The 17,253-nt window shown below is 47.9% G+C and overlaps 7 protein-coding genes across 7 annotated transcripts; 3 read left to right on the top strand and 4 right to left on the bottom strand.

Annotated features, from left to right (window-relative positions):
• Window positions 1-1,056: 1,056 nt before the first annotated feature.
• Window positions 1,057-2,279, top strand: F9C07_2248788 (uncharacterized protein; the record flags this gene model as incomplete). The annotated part of the gene is made up of 2 exons (XM_041288962.2): window positions 1,057-1,455; window positions 1,512-2,279. The coding sequence occupies 2 exons, from the start codon at window positions 1,057-1,059 to the stop codon at window positions 1,818-1,820; spliced, it is 708 nt and encodes a 235-aa protein (XP_041141610.1). The 3' UTR covers window positions 1,821-2,279.
• A 399-nt stretch (window positions 2,280-2,678) lies between these two features.
• Window positions 2,679-3,170, bottom strand: F9C07_242 (uncharacterized protein; the record flags this gene model as incomplete). The annotated part of the gene is made up of 1 exon (XM_041284385.1): window positions 2,679-3,170. One exon carries the CDS (start codon window positions 3,168-3,170, stop codon window positions 2,679-2,681), a length of 492 nt encoding a protein of 163 aa, XP_041141611.1.
• Window positions 3,171-4,202: 1,032 nt separating this feature from the next.
• F9C07_2278705 (Alpha/beta hydrolase fold-1) lies at window positions 4,203-5,377 on the top strand. The gene is made up of 2 exons (XM_041288963.2): window positions 4,203-4,751; window positions 4,805-5,377. The coding sequence occupies exons 1-2, from the start codon at window positions 4,260-4,262 to the stop codon at window positions 5,150-5,152; spliced, it is 840 nt and encodes a 279-aa protein (XP_041141612.1). The 5' UTR covers window positions 4,203-4,259; the 3' UTR covers window positions 5,153-5,377.
• A 58-nt stretch (window positions 5,378-5,435) lies between these two features.
• F9C07_2278704 (putative short-chain dehydrogenases/reductase) lies at window positions 5,436-6,884 on the bottom strand (the record flags this gene model as incomplete). The annotated part of the gene is made up of 2 exons (XM_071510319.1): window positions 5,436-6,727; window positions 6,789-6,884. 2 exons carry the CDS (start codon window positions 6,882-6,884, stop codon window positions 5,909-5,911), a joined length of 915 nt encoding a protein of 304 aa, XP_071365458.1. The 3' UTR covers window positions 5,436-5,908.
• An 802-nt stretch (window positions 6,885-7,686) lies between these two features.
• F9C07_2278703 (efflux pump antibiotic resistance protein) lies at window positions 7,687-10,322 on the bottom strand (the record flags this gene model as incomplete). The annotated part of the gene is made up of 4 exons (XM_041288972.2): window positions 10,103-10,322; window positions 9,295-10,034; window positions 8,959-9,241; window positions 7,687-8,905 (listed from the first exon to the last, which is right to left on the bottom strand). The coding sequence occupies exons 2-4, from the start codon at window positions 9,452-9,454 to the stop codon at window positions 7,687-7,689; spliced, it is 1,662 nt and encodes a 553-aa protein (XP_041141613.2). The 5' UTR covers window positions 9,455-10,034; window positions 10,103-10,322.
• A 680-nt stretch (window positions 10,323-11,002) lies between these two features.
• On the top strand, window positions 11,003-12,896 carry F9C07_2278702 (cytochrome protein). Its single transcript, XM_041288964.2, has 2 exons — window positions 11,003-11,489; window positions 11,557-12,896. The coding sequence occupies exons 1-2, from the start codon at window positions 11,061-11,063 to the stop codon at window positions 12,718-12,720; spliced, it is 1,593 nt and encodes a 530-aa protein (XP_041141614.1). The 5' UTR covers window positions 11,003-11,060; the 3' UTR covers window positions 12,721-12,896.
• A 326-nt stretch (window positions 12,897-13,222) lies between these two features.
• On the bottom strand, window positions 13,223-15,027 carry F9C07_2227128 (cytochrome protein; the record flags this gene model as incomplete). Its single annotated transcript, XM_041288973.1, has 5 exons — window positions 13,223-13,423; window positions 13,508-13,642; window positions 13,712-14,323; window positions 14,388-14,731; window positions 14,793-15,027. 5 exons carry the CDS (start codon window positions 15,025-15,027, stop codon window positions 13,223-13,225), a joined length of 1,527 nt encoding a protein of 508 aa, XP_041141615.1.
• Between the last annotated feature and the right edge of the window lie 2,226 nt (window positions 15,028-17,253).

The raw sequence follows: 17,253 nt of genomic DNA, 5'->3' as shown, positions 1-17,253 counted from the left end.
GGGTGTTCTGTAGCTATAGTAGGGTTTGCTAAGTATGCCCGGGTAGTATAAAAAGTGCAATATAGAAGGCTTGAAACTTCAGTATAGAAATAGGTACTAATGTGTAGGAGACTGTATCAGACTTCCAGTTGCCCGGCCTAGAGTTGCAGGTTGGAGTCTGCCTATTTCATGGGTCCAGACCGCATGAAACAGGGGACGAGGCTCTTTCTTGTTGATCTTAAGCCTCACTCAGGTGATCTACTATAATGGAATAAGCGCCGTCATTGAGGATTCTCAGGCGTTGGCTGGGGCCCAAGCGGTTAAACAGGCTTCGTAACCATATTCAAGATTTCTTTCCCTTGAGGCCTTAGGAAGACTGAATGGGCATGTAATAATGTAATCAGTCCCTTACTCTTGTCAAATAACTGCACCTCTTCGTGACTCATATTTACTGACGTATGTGTTACTTATTGTTCCGCGGCTACTAACGTATTACAAGATTCAAGCTTCATTGTCCATTTCCAGCTGTGAAGATACCAAGTCGAGTATCAAACCTTTACTTAAGAAAGGTTTACTGGACCGCGCGAAGAAGGCAGAGAGTGACAAAAGCGCGTGAATTTGGTAAACAGCCCAGGGCTCCCTTCTGATTTCTCCTTTTACATTTGATCGCTTAGAAGACAGGAAGACATTCAGAGCGAGGCCGATTCATAGAGGTGGTGCACCGTCCAACGCTCCCAGAAGCACAGTATTACTTTACAGGGTCCATAGACCGCGATTGTTGGCTTTTAATTTCATTGCTATCCATCTTCCAGTTTTATAATGCCGGGAGCCTGGCGGTACCTCACTATGGGAGGTGAAAACGAAGGAGAACATGTCACGGCAGCTATAGCAGTCGCCCCTGTCAGCAAGATTTGCTTCTGGGAGAGAAGCACTGGCACAAAAATTATAACAGCGTTCAACGTGGCATGGGCAAATGGGAAGGAATCCGCCACCTAGGGAGATACCCATGGTGCCACCAAAACTGTGCTTGAACTCAGGTATGGTGAGTTTTTCAAAGAGGTGAGACTTTATTCGACTATGGTGGGCAATACCAAGTGCTTCAGTGGCTGGACAGGAACCACCAACATGGGCAGGGTGGTCAATATCGGCTACACAAAAGACCTGTCTTACTGGACGCCGCCGAGGCTCCACAGTGGACTTTGTGTGGGCTTCGAAGCTCATATCAACGAGAGGGAATCTCTGCTTAATAGGGGAGGTATTTGCCTTTTGGAAGCCCTTGAACACGTAGTCATAAAAATGAACTATGTCAGCCTACCCAACGCGGAAATCAATTCTGTCTTGGTCGACGACACCAGAGATGAGAATGACGGTGAAACCCCGTTAGAGGTTCATTGGACTGGAACAATTGAATTGATCAATGAGTTTTCAACACTCAAAACATCGGCCGAGGAGTTAGGCGTTACAACGACGGTGTTGGTAAGGTATTCGGCATCAGCTCCGATGACAACACCAATTATACGGACACCGACCAGACCAGTAACTCGACGTCCTACTCGGTGAAAAGCAGTACCACATTGTCCCGATTCTACGAAGTTCCACCCCGCCGAAAGTACCGTAGGACCACAGTGTACTTTCAAGGCACATTCAAAGTTCAATTCCGCCCACAATACACGCTAACTACACGTTTGGGGCATACGGTGCAGTGGCCTGAAGGCCCGGCTCAGGACGCCTTTGGTGTCGCGTCAGGAAACTTGCATATACGCATTTCCGATATCACCAACGATGCAAAAGTGTTTCCGATTGATCCGCCCCGCTACACCGAGAATCCCTTGATGGACTAAAGCCGAGGATGGTAAGATTAGGAGGGGTGCTGTGGCAGGCACGTTAGTTGTGGAAGGCCCTTCGTTTAGTTTAGATCTCCTATATCTTTATGCATATTAAGGGCTTTGCGATTTCAGGCGTTTCTGGTCCAAGATTCTGTCTCACCGGCGAGACGCCTGCATGGCTAATATGTTTCTGGGTGTCGACTATCCCCTCCCCCCCCTTGCTTCATTTTCCCGTTATTTGTCTTCAGTTTCTTTGGTCTTTTCATCTTGGTCTTTTCTTTCCGTCCAAATCTTCTGGACGGATTGCAGTTTCGGCAGAACTCAAATTGTTAAACATCTGCGATGGATTCGTAACGAATCTCAAAGTAGGAGTGGAAAATTCCTTGCTAGCTTTCCCACGTTTATGCAGACGTGAAGAGAAATTTAACAGAATATGACTGGCAATATTCATCACATTTATTACCTTTAATGAAGCTTATATTAATACTTCTTATACACTCTAAGCAGAGATGGAAGATGTGAATACATATGTACCCGGTACGAGAAAAGTGGTGGATGGGAAGATGTCGTACGTCTACGATCGCCATGAATCGATTCTTCTCGGCTGAGTGTTCTCCTGGATCTCAGTGAATAGGAGATCTCCAGCCGATATGTTATCAGAATACAAGCCACCGATAATTCCAACCAAATATGAGACGCTCCATAGCAATTGACTGCCATGTAACAAGTAAAAGTATGGGATCCTATAATCTACGTACGTTTTCATTGTGTGACTGGTGCTCTGGGCTTCAATGCTATTCAGTAAAAGCCTTCGTTGCTCTCCCCTGGGCAGTAGATCCATGTCCCAATTCTTCTAGTAATCGTGACGCTTGGCTAAAATTTGAACTTGGCAGTGTCTCCGAGTAGCCACATCCTCATCTCCTCCAAAGCATCAATATCATTGCTTGGAATCGCTTCCTTCACATTTCCATCATACCACTCGTATGTCCTCTTCACAGTACCCAGAGAGTGACCCTCCTGCCCACACGAATCAAAGTCGATAATGACAGGGATATTGCCATCGAGCACAATATTGGAAGGATTGATATCGTTGTGGAGGATGCCAAGTGAGTGCAGATGCCGCATCTCCGATTCCACACCGTCCATCCAACGCTGCACTTCATCTGACATACCCCTTCGCACCTGCGAAGCAAACGCCCGCTTACCCAACTTGCCGGGGTTGACCCTCTGCATCAGGGTCTCGGTGTACTTCGTGAAGTAAATCCCTGTGATTCTGCTATCTTTCACTTCACAGCCATGATACGCGGCTATGTTCCGGTGAGGATTCTTCCTCGACCGTTCACAAATTTGAACCTCTTCGAGCATTTGAGCGGTGCTCGTATCAACGCTAATATCAACCCCAGAGAGCAAAGATTCAACATTGTCAAAAATCTAGCCTTGTGTTGTTGTCAAGCACCAACGCCATTATCACAGTACCGCAATGTCCGAGGTTATTGGCCTGTTGACCGCTGTCTCGTCCAGTCGACGCCTGGCGGTGGGCGCACGAAGGAATGTTCCGTAACAATCACATACCTTTGCTAAGCGGCTATGGTTCACATCTTGGTCACATTGTTCATGGAAGATGAAACGTCGGACCCGTGTGAGTTATCATTCGTGGATAAGTGGTACGGTATCCAACCAGGCACTAGCAGATCATGACAGGACTATATTAATATGTGAAAGATATGGTATTCTTAGCAAGTCAAGAGCCGGGAACCTTGGGAGCTGGAGATTAAGTGAGCTCAATCCCTGATCCGGCCATGTGCAGGTGCTAAGCAAGGATCTCGGTAGTGACCATAACAAAGAACCATAAACGGGCATTAAACATGGACTATTCATATACAGTTATTGTGTCCGAGACAACAGGGTTTGAACGGTTCATTGGCGGGAGAGAGGCGCTATTTGTGTTAGCGTATCGCCTACCGTTACATGAGCTTCTGTGTGGCTGCGCTAAGATCCATAATACCCTTGTCTATATCCACCGTGGTGCCGACAGTTCACTGCGTGCCCTAGATATGGAAGATGTCTACTATCAATAGCGCTTAAGTTAAAGCTCCTTTAATTACCACCGGGCAGAGCTTTACATGCTTGCGTCGTGCATCCAATGCCCCGCTATTATACGATCGTGAGCAGATTGGTTTGATAACCTGATTAACGTATTTCACTGCGTGCTTTGGCCAACATTATTTTTGCCAGTCCCTGGACAACCAGTGGCTATGTTTAAACAGAGGGCGGCTACGTGACCCCTGCAATTAGCGAACTTTCTTCGCCCCCACATATGCTTGCGTCAACCCTCGGTCCTTCGTGCCAATATAAATACCTCTACGTGTTCCCTGGTTCCCACCATGATGCCTTCCGGCTTTAGAACAATTTTCCTCCCCGCAAAGCCACAACGTTGCAGGTTAAACATTCCTCATGGCCACCAACACAAAGCCCGCCATTGTCATCTGCCATGGCTCCTACCACAGTCCTACCCCATATGGACCCTTCATGGAGAAGCTACAGTCCCAAGGATTTGAAACGTACTGTCCGCACCGGCCAACTTGTGATCTCAGCAAGCTCAACGTGGGTGATGTAGACCATCCAGATTTCGACCTCGGGCCTCCAGCAGAGGGCTACCCTACCGACACGGATGATGTGAATGTTGTTGTCAAGCTTCTGGACAAGCTAGTTAACGAAGACGGGAAGCTTGTTCTGCTAGTGGCACATTCATCCGGTGGCTGGGTAGCAACCCAGGCAGCCATACCAGAATTGCAAGCCAATTCTCGTCGGAGCGAAGGTAAGACAGGAGGCCTGATTGGTATATTTTACATGGGGGCTTTCGTTGTCCCTGTCGGCGAGTCCATTCATAGTTTTTTCCAGCCGAAAGATGGCACCACCTTTGTTCCGCCATTTATGCGATTCCACGTATGTAACTGTTTGGGAAGTTGAAATCCAGATCAGAGGCTAACACATATCAGAAACACGGTGTGAAGGGCCTCGGAACTCCAGTTGATGCCCCTCGCTTTTTCTTCAACGGTCTTGACGCTGAGTCCGCGGCGAAATGGACAGCGACTCTCACTGCGTCTCCCGTCAATACTGACAGGCTGACGAATGATCCTTACTCGGCCCTGCCATGCGCATACTTGGTCCTTGAGGATGACCTAACTCTGCCTAAGGAGTACCAGGAGGGAATGATCGCACTCCAGGAGGGGAAGGGCAATAAGTTTACCGTTTATCGAGCAACTTCTGGACATTCGCCTCATCTGACCTGGACGGAGGACCTCGTTGTGAAGGTGACTGGTTTTACGAATGAAATCCTTAGCTAATTGGGTTCTTAGCTAATCCTTAGCTTCGGGGGCCGTCTCATACCACTCAAGAAATAAGTGGATAGAGCAGCCCCTGGGTGGTGGAACCATTGAATTCGGATTGGTTGGACTATTGACCAGCTCATCAGCGTGAACGTAGGAATGTTCTAGACTACTTTATTTACTACTGTCATTCGAGTTAGACAGGCCTATAGTATAATCCAATTAGACAATTCATTTTACCAAATGGTTGTAATCTAACTAAATCTATATAGACATGCTGGCGTTATGCCCAAGAGCTAGTGGATATGATAAACTGGTAGAAGCCACTTCTATGCTATCTATAAGGAACATGTTGATGAAATATATATAAACCCATTTGAGAAATCCCCTGGTACAACACGATTTCAAAACGCGGCTACAGCTTTTTAGACGAAATGGCCCATGGCATGAAACATAGTGTGCATGACAGGGCTGCACTAACATATAATACACTTCCTTAGCTACTCACATTTGTTCTGCGCCGAAACTCAAGAGGAGGCGAAAGAACCGTATATTTCAGAGCCTGGCGAGCACCTTTCAATGAGCTAAAACTCCATCCCTTATCCTTTGTACAAGTCTTTCAGTTCCAGGCAGGTCCTTTTCAAGAGCAGCGAGCACGCTAGCCCACACACGCTCCGATCGCATAATAGCATTCGGGTCCGAACACCACTTCGCAGGCCTGTTATTCACTGTCATTAGCCGTTCAGTCCCTGATAGATTGTACTTCGTATCTGTTCAGCTCCTATTAACTGAGTCCCATTGCCAAAATTGCCCATGGCCTTTTTCGCCAAGCATAAGACCACTGAGATATGTGCGTGCACCCTGCTCAGCTGTTTTCGTCAAAAGGTTCATGGTGTGGACAGCGACGCGGACCCCAAGAGATGATTGTTCTTGAAAGTCTCTTCCAAGACCAGACTGAGTCGGACCTGGGCCAACAACGATGACATATACTCGAGGTGATCCAGAGACTTTATCATCCACAAGCTTCACAAGGTGCCACTGCACATACATGAGAAAGAGCTTTGTCAATGAGTATTGTTGGATGAATCCAATTGTCCTGAATGAGGTTTCTGAGTTGTAAACCTCTAAGATATCCTTTTCAGTGTTATCTGTCTCCGGCAGGAGTTGTGGCATGCGCTGGTGTGTGCCGGACCCCACCAATTCGAGCACAGGGGTGAAGGTATCGGTCTTGCTCGCCAATAGCTTAGGCAGAAGAAGTAAAGATAAAAGTGTCGTCGATACCAGATTAACCTGAATACCTGATTCGAATCCGTAGGCCGATTTCTTGTAAGCATGAGGGCTAATGCCGGCGTTGAGGACAACATAGTCTAGTCGTTCTACCTCCTGATTGACGCGAGACGCAAAAGCCTCGATAGTAGTGTAGTCCAACATATCTAGATGGTAAACGTCGATTGTGACATTACTTTGAGGTATTTGAGCAAGAATTGCCCTCTTTGCTTCCTCGCCTTTCTCGATGGACCGGACACCGATGATGATTCTTTTAGCGGAGGCACGAACGAATTTGATCACCGATTCGTAACCAAGTCCTGAGTTCTAAGTAGAAACCATTTCTTAGTTCGCTATTGGCGCTAGGTGGATAGACAGGGAGACATACCGCGCCTGTAATGAGTAGAGTTCGTCCAGTGAGATCAGGTTTCGTGTCGCGGGGTGGCCATATTTTGCTTCCTAGCATCTGATACAGAAATGCCATGGCGCTCTGAGTAAGGTAACTGTGTAGAACCTTCAGTAAATTCGAAATGGGGTGAAAAAATCAGTGCAGATGAATGCTGGTATTTAAGTATAGCTCTCAGCAGCTCTCCATCGGAATCCAGCACCTCGGAGTCGGGTTTCAAATCCGAAATCCGATAGCAGTGTCGGCGAATAAACTCAGAAAGTCCACCATCTGGACCTTGTGGTCTATCTGTGGTACCAATGCAAAGGTTCCACCCAGTAATAGCCGCTCCGTGGTCGTCATGAATATACGTGCCACTTGGGGATGATCGGGGAATTTGGATCCAATCCCGTCCCGAATCCCGCCCCAAGCCGAAGGTTGGGAGTGGGAACAGGTACGATGATACTAAAAGACCTTAGTATTAAGTTCTAAAGAACAAATTCTGAAATTAGTTAAAGTAAAAACAAGGAAATTATGCTACTATCTGCATTCCACAATCGACACCCCATGCAGGGTTCACTTTGATATCTTCCTATCACTACGTTTCGATCGGATCCCTATGATAATAAGCGATACAATATCGTCATGAATATAATAATTCTCGAGAGAATTGATATAGTAGGCAGTTAATGATGCTCTACACTCCGCAAGTTGTGTTCCTGGGATATTCTGCGGCAGGTGGTAGTCCAACAAGTCTAGCACTGGATATTATATTCCCTCGCAAGGCAATTAGCATGTAAGGCGGCCTTATACACTCTGATTAATCATTAACACCGATGGGTAATTAAGTTCTTTTCCGCAAAGAGAACGCTTCAGGTAGATATACCCTATCACCCAAGCCCTAAGCTTCAGGCTTCTTCCCCCTCCCCCTTCCATAATCCAATTTCTCCCACTTCATCACTAACCCACACACGAAACAAAGTGCCCCACCAGCAACGATCAAATAGTACTCCCTAGCAAGAGCCTCCGAAACAGCCTGAACGCCACGAGCAAGCACATCCGGGTCATCAGATCCCCACACAGTAGAGGACACGCCGGCCAGTGCCTGTCGCAGATCATCTTCAGAGTACCCATTACCCCCAATCACCTCCTTCAACAGATGGAACCCCACATTCTGGAAGATCGAGCCCGCTATCGAGAGAATCACAGTAATGCCGCCCATTTGCGCCAGATTGAACATGACGACACTGTCTACTTTATCGCGTGGGTCTTTGTTGATCACGTTTGAGATGCCAACGCCGTGTTGGTATGAACAGCCTAGTCCGACTCCGATGAGAGCTTCTAGGCCCATTACCTGGGACTCAGGGACATCGGGACTGAGTGTTGCGGCCATGGCGCCTGCTCCGGCGACGGTGGCTAGACCTGCGATGATGTAGATTAGGTTATAGCGACCGAATAGGGGTAGGAGGGCGCCGACGAGCAAGACAACTGCGATGAAAAGTATGACGAATGGGAGAAGACGGACGGTTTGTTGTAACGCGCTGTGGCCGCGAGCGAAGGCGAAGAAGAGCGGGGTATAGTACAATGTCCCGGCGTATGATGCCCCTGCGCATCCAGATGCGATCCACAGGGGCACTAGATCGAGGCGACGGAACAGGTGGAGGGGAATGGCACGTTGGTCGGGAGTGGTTCCCATGCACCAATATTGTTGGACGATCCAACCGATAAGTAGCACGCCGAAGACTACCCAGACCGCGATAGATGCACCAGAGCCCCAGTCCCAGACGGGACCGGAGAACTCCAGTGCGATGGAGAACAGAGCCGGCACGGCGATGTTCATTGTAATGCCGATTGGATCCATTCTGGCGATGCGGGACCATACTGGAATGTCTGGCCCTAGGTACTTGCTGGGCATGCAGATGAAGGCTATAACAAGGACGAGGCCAGCCCATGGGAGGTTCATGTAAAAGGCCCACCGCCAGGTCGTGTTAGGGTTGGACGCGAGGGCGGACCCGATCGGAAAGCCGATGACGAGCCCTACAGCCCATAATGCACCCAACAGTCCGAAGAGAAGTGGTGTCTCAGCTGGAGTGGCAAACACGGCGACAAATGTCAGATTGCTACATCGCGGTCAGGTCATATGACTTGGTAGTAGAGCTGGAGTATATCGCACCTCTGATAAATGACAGATCCGCCGACCCCCATGATTGTCCGCCCGACAATGACCGTGGCTAGATTATGGGCCGCTCCTGCCACGGCAGCCCCGGCCATGAAGACAACAACACTAACGATATAGATCCATTGCATGTCGAAACAGTATATAATCTTCCGAGAGAAGGACAGAAAGGCAAAGACGGCCAAGCTGAAAGACAGGCCGATCCATGGGAGAAGTGCAATGTCACCGAAGGCCTCGTATAGTCGTGGCTGGATGTTGGCCACATTACTCACATCATATCCTAGAATAGTTACTTAGTAACTTAGGGATGGTCCGAAAACATGCCCAACTAACCATTGATAACCGTTGTTAGCATAACAGCCGCGAGACTGCCTTTCCATTTCCAATCAGCAATCCCATCCCGAGACCGCGGAGTCCCTGAAGATACCTTCTGGAGGGCCGCCTCCTTCGCGGATGACTGCTGAATGGTGGTGCTGGATGATGTATCCGCCATAATGATTTTCGCATGAATGTCAACATGAGAAATAGAAAAGGGGAAGGGAAAGCACTGTAGGGTATATCTTAAGAGAGATATGCATGTTTGCCATAAAATTGTGAACAGAACGGCAGGATGGTATAAGCGATAGATATGGTTAGGCGCCCTGCATAACGTGAGCTCCACTCGACTCGGATAGTCTCACATCGGCCACTCGAGGGATCCTCGCGATGACTGGTGGTTGGCAGTGTATGCGGACGTTTCTGCGGACCTGCCAATGCCACACTTAATCTTATCCGGTGATGCCCACCACTCAGTGATTTAACCGTGACACAACATAACCACCAGACACCTTTTTTTGGGGGCGCATACTCAGGTCTTATTGTCGAAAGATGTGATGTATCAGAAACAAACGATATTCTGTACCACATTCCACGGATATCTCGACCCCACGTGCACGTTCCACCTGTAGATCAGGCCGGACACTCTGTTGCTCCACATAGTTTGCTCATCCAGTCGGTCTGCCTTATCCAGTTATCGTTCACAGCGGCCACTCTACCTCGGCATGCGGCATGCGGGTTTGCTCGGTTAAAAATAGCTATGTATACATGAGTCAGTGGGCTTCTGTCCAACATCGTGGAAGTCAGTTGCTCAGGTTGACGAGACATTGATGCTCTTATTAAGGGTTACGAGCCTATCGCAAGTCTTCAAGAGAGATAGTGGGGCCATTTATCTCTTGAAGCCCTATCACTCCAGTCCCACACAATTTTATCAGAGCAACAATGGATCTCATGAGAAGAAACCTGTGCTCAGAAAGGCAGCGGTGAAACAAAATAAAATGTAGTGTTCATCTACCATTTATGAATGCATACCGGTTGTCGCGGTCTCTCTCATTGGGTGCGGTCCTTGGGCAGATAACCTGGCATCAATATACTAGTAGTATCCGACCCAACGAATCAGACTTAAGGTAGATAGAGCCGGGATCTGTTAGCAACGCTTACTATTTTGCAAACCAACCTAAAAAGGGCAGGTGAAACCTGGCGCCTTAGGAACCCCGCCAGACTTGAGTTTCCTATGCACTGCCCAAACGCCAAGATGACTACCGGAGACACCAAGCATGATCCAACAACGGCTATACACCGCTGAAATAGGGTATGATGGAGAGCCTAAGTAGATCACCATTACTATAGACCAATGATGACGCCCTCCTACGCATTGCGATTATTGCAAGCGTGCGGAGTATGGTAGTCAATTCTCCGCAGCCCAAGGGTTGTGGGCCTTGAAGTACCTCACAGGTTTAGCGCCTACACTTCTATAGTGGAATTAACCTAAACGACTGTTCTTACTCCTCTACTAATCCTACGTCGGGAATCTAATACGTATAATGCCCTTATCTTTTGAGCTTCCCATGAATGGCTGAGGTAGAGTTTTTAGGCACTCCATTCGTCCATGGGCATCGTCGGATCATATTAGACGTGACAGGACATTCGGTGATGTCTTCTAATTATAGCACGACGTGAAAATGTCTATACACTATATATAAGTTATCGGGTTCGGTGTCGGGCTATTGATTCGAGTCTTGTAGATCAATCTCTGAAACCAAACCTTGCATAAATCGGAAATCATGTCCGATGCTCGTACAACCCTAATGGAAACGTGGTTCACTCCCGCTCTCGTGGCCGCCATCGTCGCGGCCCGCCTCTTATTCTCCTTGTATTCGGCATGGCGGCATGCCCAGAGGGCTCGCAGCTTAAACTGCCAAGAAGCTCCGTTATATCCTTCTCGGGATCCGTTCGGCGTCGCAACGCTGCTCGAAACATTACGAGCCGATCGAGACAAGTTTCTTCCCAAGCTATCACAGAAACGTGTCGATCTGATTTCCAGCCAGCAAAACAGATATGTTTCCACCTTTCGCGTGCGCCAAGCTGGCCGAGAAAACTTCTTCACCGTCGATCCCAAGAACATCCAAGCCATGTTGGCGACTCAATTCAATGACTTTTTCTTGGGCGATATGCGCCGCAACGCAGGGGCGCCTGTGATAAGAAGTGGAATTGTGAGTGCCTCATAATACCATGCTTCTATCTTGCCAGTTTACTGACGCGGGCTATGCTTGTGTTTAGTTTGTCTCTGATGGTGCGGATTGGTCCCACTCAAGGTCCCTAATACGACCTCAGTTTACGCGAACCCAAATCAATAACCTCGAGTTGGAAGAACGCCATGTCCAGAATGCCTTGAGAGCTATGCCGACTCAATCAAACGGATGGACGTCTGAGGTCGACATCCAGACCATCCTCTTCCGCCTTACTCTTGACTCCGCCACTGAATTTCTCTTCGGCAAAAGCTGCAATAGCCAGCTAACCGCCTTGGAAAAAGATGCCGGAGAGATGTCAGATAGCTTTCTTAACAGCTTTGACCGCTGTGCATGGTACCTAGCTGCTAGACTCCGATTTGAGCGTCTCTACTGGATAGTCAACAACAAGGAGTTTAGAGAATGCACCCGCGTAGTGCACGAGCTCGTGGACGGATATGTCCATGCCGCCTTACAGAGGGCACAGCAAGCGGAAAAGCCTGCCGACCCAGAACGTGGATCACATTATGTATTTGTAGATGCTCTTACCGCAACAACTCAGGACCCCAATCAGCTACGAGACGAGTGTTTGAATGTATTGATCGCAGGACGTGACACAACTGCGTCTCTGCTCAGCTGGAATATCCTTCTTCTCGCTCGTCACCCCGACATTTTCCAAAGACTCCGAAAGGAAATCATCGAACGCTTCGGTACCTACAGCGAGCCCCGCGATATCAACTTCTCCTCGCTAAAGTCATGTCAGTACCTCCAACACTTCATCAACGAGACCCTTCGTCTCCATCCGGTGGTACCCTTTAATCGCCGGTGCGCTAATAAGGACACTACGCTACCTCGAGGGGGTGGCAAGGATGGCAACTCGCCGGTCTATCTCCAAAAGGGTCAACCAGTACTTTACAGCAGTTATGTCCTGCAACGCCGGAAAGATATCTGGGGTGAAGATGCGGAGGAGTTCAATCCTGACCGGTGGTACGGCCGCAAGGCAATCTGGGAGCATATCCCTTTCAGCGGCGGACCGAGAACCTGCATCGGTCAGCAATTCGCCATTACCAATACCAGCTTTGTGTTGGTGCGGCTATTGCAGCGGTTTGATTCTATCGAAGATGTCTACCCTGAGAGGGAGATTCGGTACGGTGTCACTCTGACAAACTGTCCGGCTGATCGGGTTACCGTAAGAATGCACCAGGCCGAGCTATAGACCTTTAATTGAATCTAGATTACGAGGTAACAGGGCAACCAGGCATACACTTGAATATCGGGTTGTCTGGGGTGGAAGGCGACCACCGCCATGTATTGGGGGTGGTTTACAGTCACGCATTTTTATTGACATTTGTTAGATATCCACTACGTACTAATTGGGGAACTCAACGCTTGGCTTTAAATCTGATCTTTATTGCTGTTTTTTTTTTTTTATTTTTTATTTTTTTTAAAAAAAAAAAAATCACCTTGTTTTGTCTGGAATACATTGATGCATAGTACCACTTATCTAAATAGCATTTCATTATTTTTCTTTTTTGAATTCTGCCGCTTTTGGAAGTACGCCTATAAGCACCCCAATAGCGGTATTTTTCATTGTCAGTTCCACAGGTCTTCACAGTCTGGTTGTAAAATCAACAGAAATAACAGGCAAGACAGTCGCTATAAAAAAAATGTCCGCAGCCCTTCACCGTTGTTGTGACCCATTCACTTTGAGTAAAGCCCTAAGCCACATTTTCGACCGGCTTCCGTGGTTCAATCCAACATTTGTACTTCGGGTAAACGAACCACGCACACCACGCATCCCATGGATCCTTCTTCTCCTCGAACTTCAAGTCAAATTTGCGGACGATCTGGGGCAAGACCTTAGTGATCTCCAGAAGACTAATATTGCGGCCAATGCAGGTTCGAGAGCCGCTACCGAACTACGAGTGCGCAGGTTGATGTTAGCTTGAACTATTCTTGCCAAACGAGACCTAGGAGCTAATAGCATCGGGAGAACAACTTACCGCAAACATCATCGAATCTCGGTAATCGGGCTGCGGCTTGTCTTCCAACCAGCGTTCGGGTCGGTATTGATCGGCATCAGGACCGTAGACTGTTTCGCTGTAGTGTAGCGGCCATGCATTCGTGCCGATATGTGTCTAGCTCAGTGATCAGAATTAGAACGGCTAGAAGCTAGATGTCCGTTGTGGGGTGTAGGGATTCCTTACCCCTTCGGGTACATAATATCCCCCGGTCAGGGTGATGCCTCCTTTTGGTACAACTCTAGCCAAAATCGTCCCAACACCAGGATGCACCCTAAGCGTCTCCTTGATGACAGCATTGAGGTACGGCATCTCTTGGGCTTGCTTATATGTCACTGGATCCGAAATGCGGCCTTCAGCAGTCATGGTGTCAATCTCATGACGCAGCTTGGCCAGCTTGTCGGGGTTACGGTAAATATACCACAACGCGGCACTCAAAGTAATACCGGTAGTGTCAGAACCAGCACCAATATTGGATCCGCAGGAGTCCAAGACATTCATGCGTCCAACTTTGTGGGCAGCCTCCAACTCAAGTACCTTTCGCAGGAAGGTGTCATATTGGGACTTTTGCTTGGCGCCGCTGTTCGTGTTGCGATGCTTCCAGTACTGACTCCAGATGTATTCGGTCAGTTTACCCATAGCTGTTCCACTAAAAAGAACTTTCTGTGCTGCTCGCCAGGTGCTCTGTAACTCTGGCAATAGCCCCATGATACCAATGGTGTTATTCATCGCATGGATCTCTTTGATAATGCCTTGAGTGTCGCCCATGTTTTCCATCATTCCAAAGTTCTGGTCAAACTAAACTCACCACATCAGCATGGAAGACTTCCATTGAAGAGAGAACATATAATGTCCAACATACCGTAATCTCCCCAATCACGTCAAACGCATAAAACTGCATGAACTTGGGTATGGAGATCAGCTTTCGACTAGCGGCAAGGTCAGTCATCTTTTTAATACAGAGAGTTGTCATCCGATCAACTGCATCTTCGTAGGCTACCATGGACGACATGGTATACAGGGATGCAACTTTCCTGCGTCGGTCTTTATGGTCCTCATTGTCCCGCACTGTGAAGATGTTCTTTGGGTCGCCCAACGAGTCATAAAACTCGGACTTCGGGAAATCTGCCCCAAAGCCGTATATCTTCTTCACGTCCTGTGGGTCGATGACACTGTATCTCTTGGGGCTGACGCGGACTACCGGGCCTGTTGTTATCCTTAGTATCAAAACCAGTGTGTATATTTGTGACGCGATGCTGTTACGGACCGTATTTCTTGTGCAGTTTGATATACTCCTCATGCGAGCGGCCTTTCATCAACTGACTAAATTCCCAGAGGATGGTGAAACGAGCCCAGAATGGTCCTGGTACGTTTCTCAAGGGAGAGAAGAAAAGGTTGTATAGAAATGGTACAACCCAGAATATAACGAAAGATCCAACGAAGAGACCACCGACGGCCCCCTGAGGGTTGCCTAGGACTGTGTCCAAGACCGTCCCTATCATGTTGGGAGTTTATCTGTATGTCTAGTGAGACAGAGTGAAAAGGAAGTTGTGAAGTTGACAATATGTCAAAATAGGTTATGAAACCAGATATCAATGACCCTTGCTCATTAGTATCAAGCTTGGTCCCTGGAGGAATTCCGTGCTACAGTGGCGCGATAGGGGGCTTTATAGGTGAGCAAAATACACGTCCATGCACAGCAGTCTACGGAGAGACAACGGGCCTTCCGGTGATGTGGAGAAAACAAGTATCGCAAGTGCAAAAACGGTGGCCATGCAGGGGCCTGCATGGTCTAGTGCTCCAAAGTCTCAGGATAATACCTCCTCCAAGAACTTGACCTATCTTCATTCTTGCATCGAGAAATTCATTACACACCCAAGGCTTTCAAACGATCGATATACTACAATACTGATCAATTCCACTTTTATATTACATCTCTCCCTACTTCGATTCCTCTTTTCGTATATTCGTATACACGAAATAGTTCCCCCACAGTACAACTCCGTTGTGGGGAAGTGGCGCTACCAAGGTCATGCTAACCGGCATCCAGAAGGGTAAGGATCGTGGCTCCCGCTCTACGACCCGCATTTTGGAGGCGATTTTGTTGTTACTAAGCGGAAGCTGGCCAGGTTGGTTCCGATGATGTCGATCCTTCTCGGCTCCATATGATTTCAGATCTAATTCTTCACTGTTCCGGAATCATGACCACATTATATCTACAAGACATGATTGGGCATATTAAAATATGGTTATACATGGGGCTTTTAGCATCATAATCCACCATGGTTCAACATACCTCCATACATTCCCCCGCGGTCTGGTTCGAGTATCAGGAACATTATTTACCGCCTGGGTTTCCTACAGGCTACAAGAGCAAGTTCGGTTAAATGCCGGCGATGTTCCCTGTCCTCTGGAACTCTGTTGATATATGGAGGTGTGGAGGCTTCTAAGCTAGTTTATTATATCGCAAGCATCGACTAGAACTGCGACTATAATGTTGTTCGTGCTCGGCAGAATTTAAAAGATCCCAAAGCAGGCTTTCGACCTCCCTATACTCTATGTCGGTTCTATTTTTCCCATCATGGGGTATATCTGTGATCTTGTAACTTGGAGATTTCAGTGCTCTGTATTTCTCTAGCTATTGCCAAACATGGTGATGGATGATTTCTGTGATAAGGTATACCTAGATGATAAGTGAGTGAGTCTGGGTACGGATATATATCATTCAATTGAACGTATATGAGAAACAATTCAGTATGGACATCAATTTCTGAAAGGTGAACTACGGGGCTACTGAAAGAATCTTGAAGATAACCACAGTGTGTGAAATGCAGCTCAGCTCAGACAAGCAATAAACCTTTCGTACCAGAAGCCTAGACGCTGCTTCGAGAGATACTCTGTGGTCGATGATCGTTTTTGGAGCATGGAAGCATCAACCAATCGGATATGATTAGCTAATAATGTCCGAGACTAACTGACCAACCTTGGGTTACCGATTCAGGTGCCGAGCCCTGCCTGCCGTCGATCAATCGACGATATTTCGCTTTCTAAACTGTCGATCGTTGGTTAAGCCATCTTCTTTGATTAGAACATATAAAAACATGTTAGTGACACTTAAGCGCAGCAGCATGTAACCCATGCAACTAAGCCGTTAACTGGAACCAATTACACCACGATGAGCGTCGTCACCGTCCGCTTTTCGCGACAACCGTCTATTTACAAAGATGTATTCCGTACTCTATATACGACGCCAAGCCATTGTTGATCATTGTAAAGAATCGATAAGATACTCCGTATGTTACTACTTGCGCTTCAATGGCTAGGATGTCAGTGAGGGACATGGTAACTTAGGGTATCGCGGTTCCATTTATTCTCCACCGAAGGACACTAAGCGGAAAGCACCCATGGATGAACCCACTTCCTCTAATGACCCGCTTATAACCATCCCACTTGGACGGGATTGGTGTCATATCCACGTCAAGAATCGGCGCTGACGCGGCTACGTAGGCGAATGCTCCTGATTGACCATCGTCCGCGGCCAACGAGCCGTTACCAAGTAGGCAGTGGCTCACAATGGTTGTGTTCAGTTTTGACCCTAAAGACCCCCCTGTGTGCTTTTTTTAGTCGAATCTCTCGTGTTCTGGTCAGTTTGCCATCCTGACGGTGTATCCGGCCCCACCTCTACGTGAGAGCCTATTTCCCAGCGCCAATCTTTAGCCTTCGGCACC

The sequence above is a fragment of the Aspergillus flavus genome, chromosome 1, assembly GCF_009017415.1.
Source record: "Aspergillus flavus chromosome 1, complete sequence".
NCBI classification, from domain to species: Eukaryota; Fungi; Ascomycota; class Eurotiomycetes; order Eurotiales; family Aspergillaceae; genus Aspergillus; species Aspergillus flavus.
The sequence above is the reverse complement of the archived record's forward strand: the minus strand, read 5'-3'. Positions and strand labels throughout refer to the sequence as shown.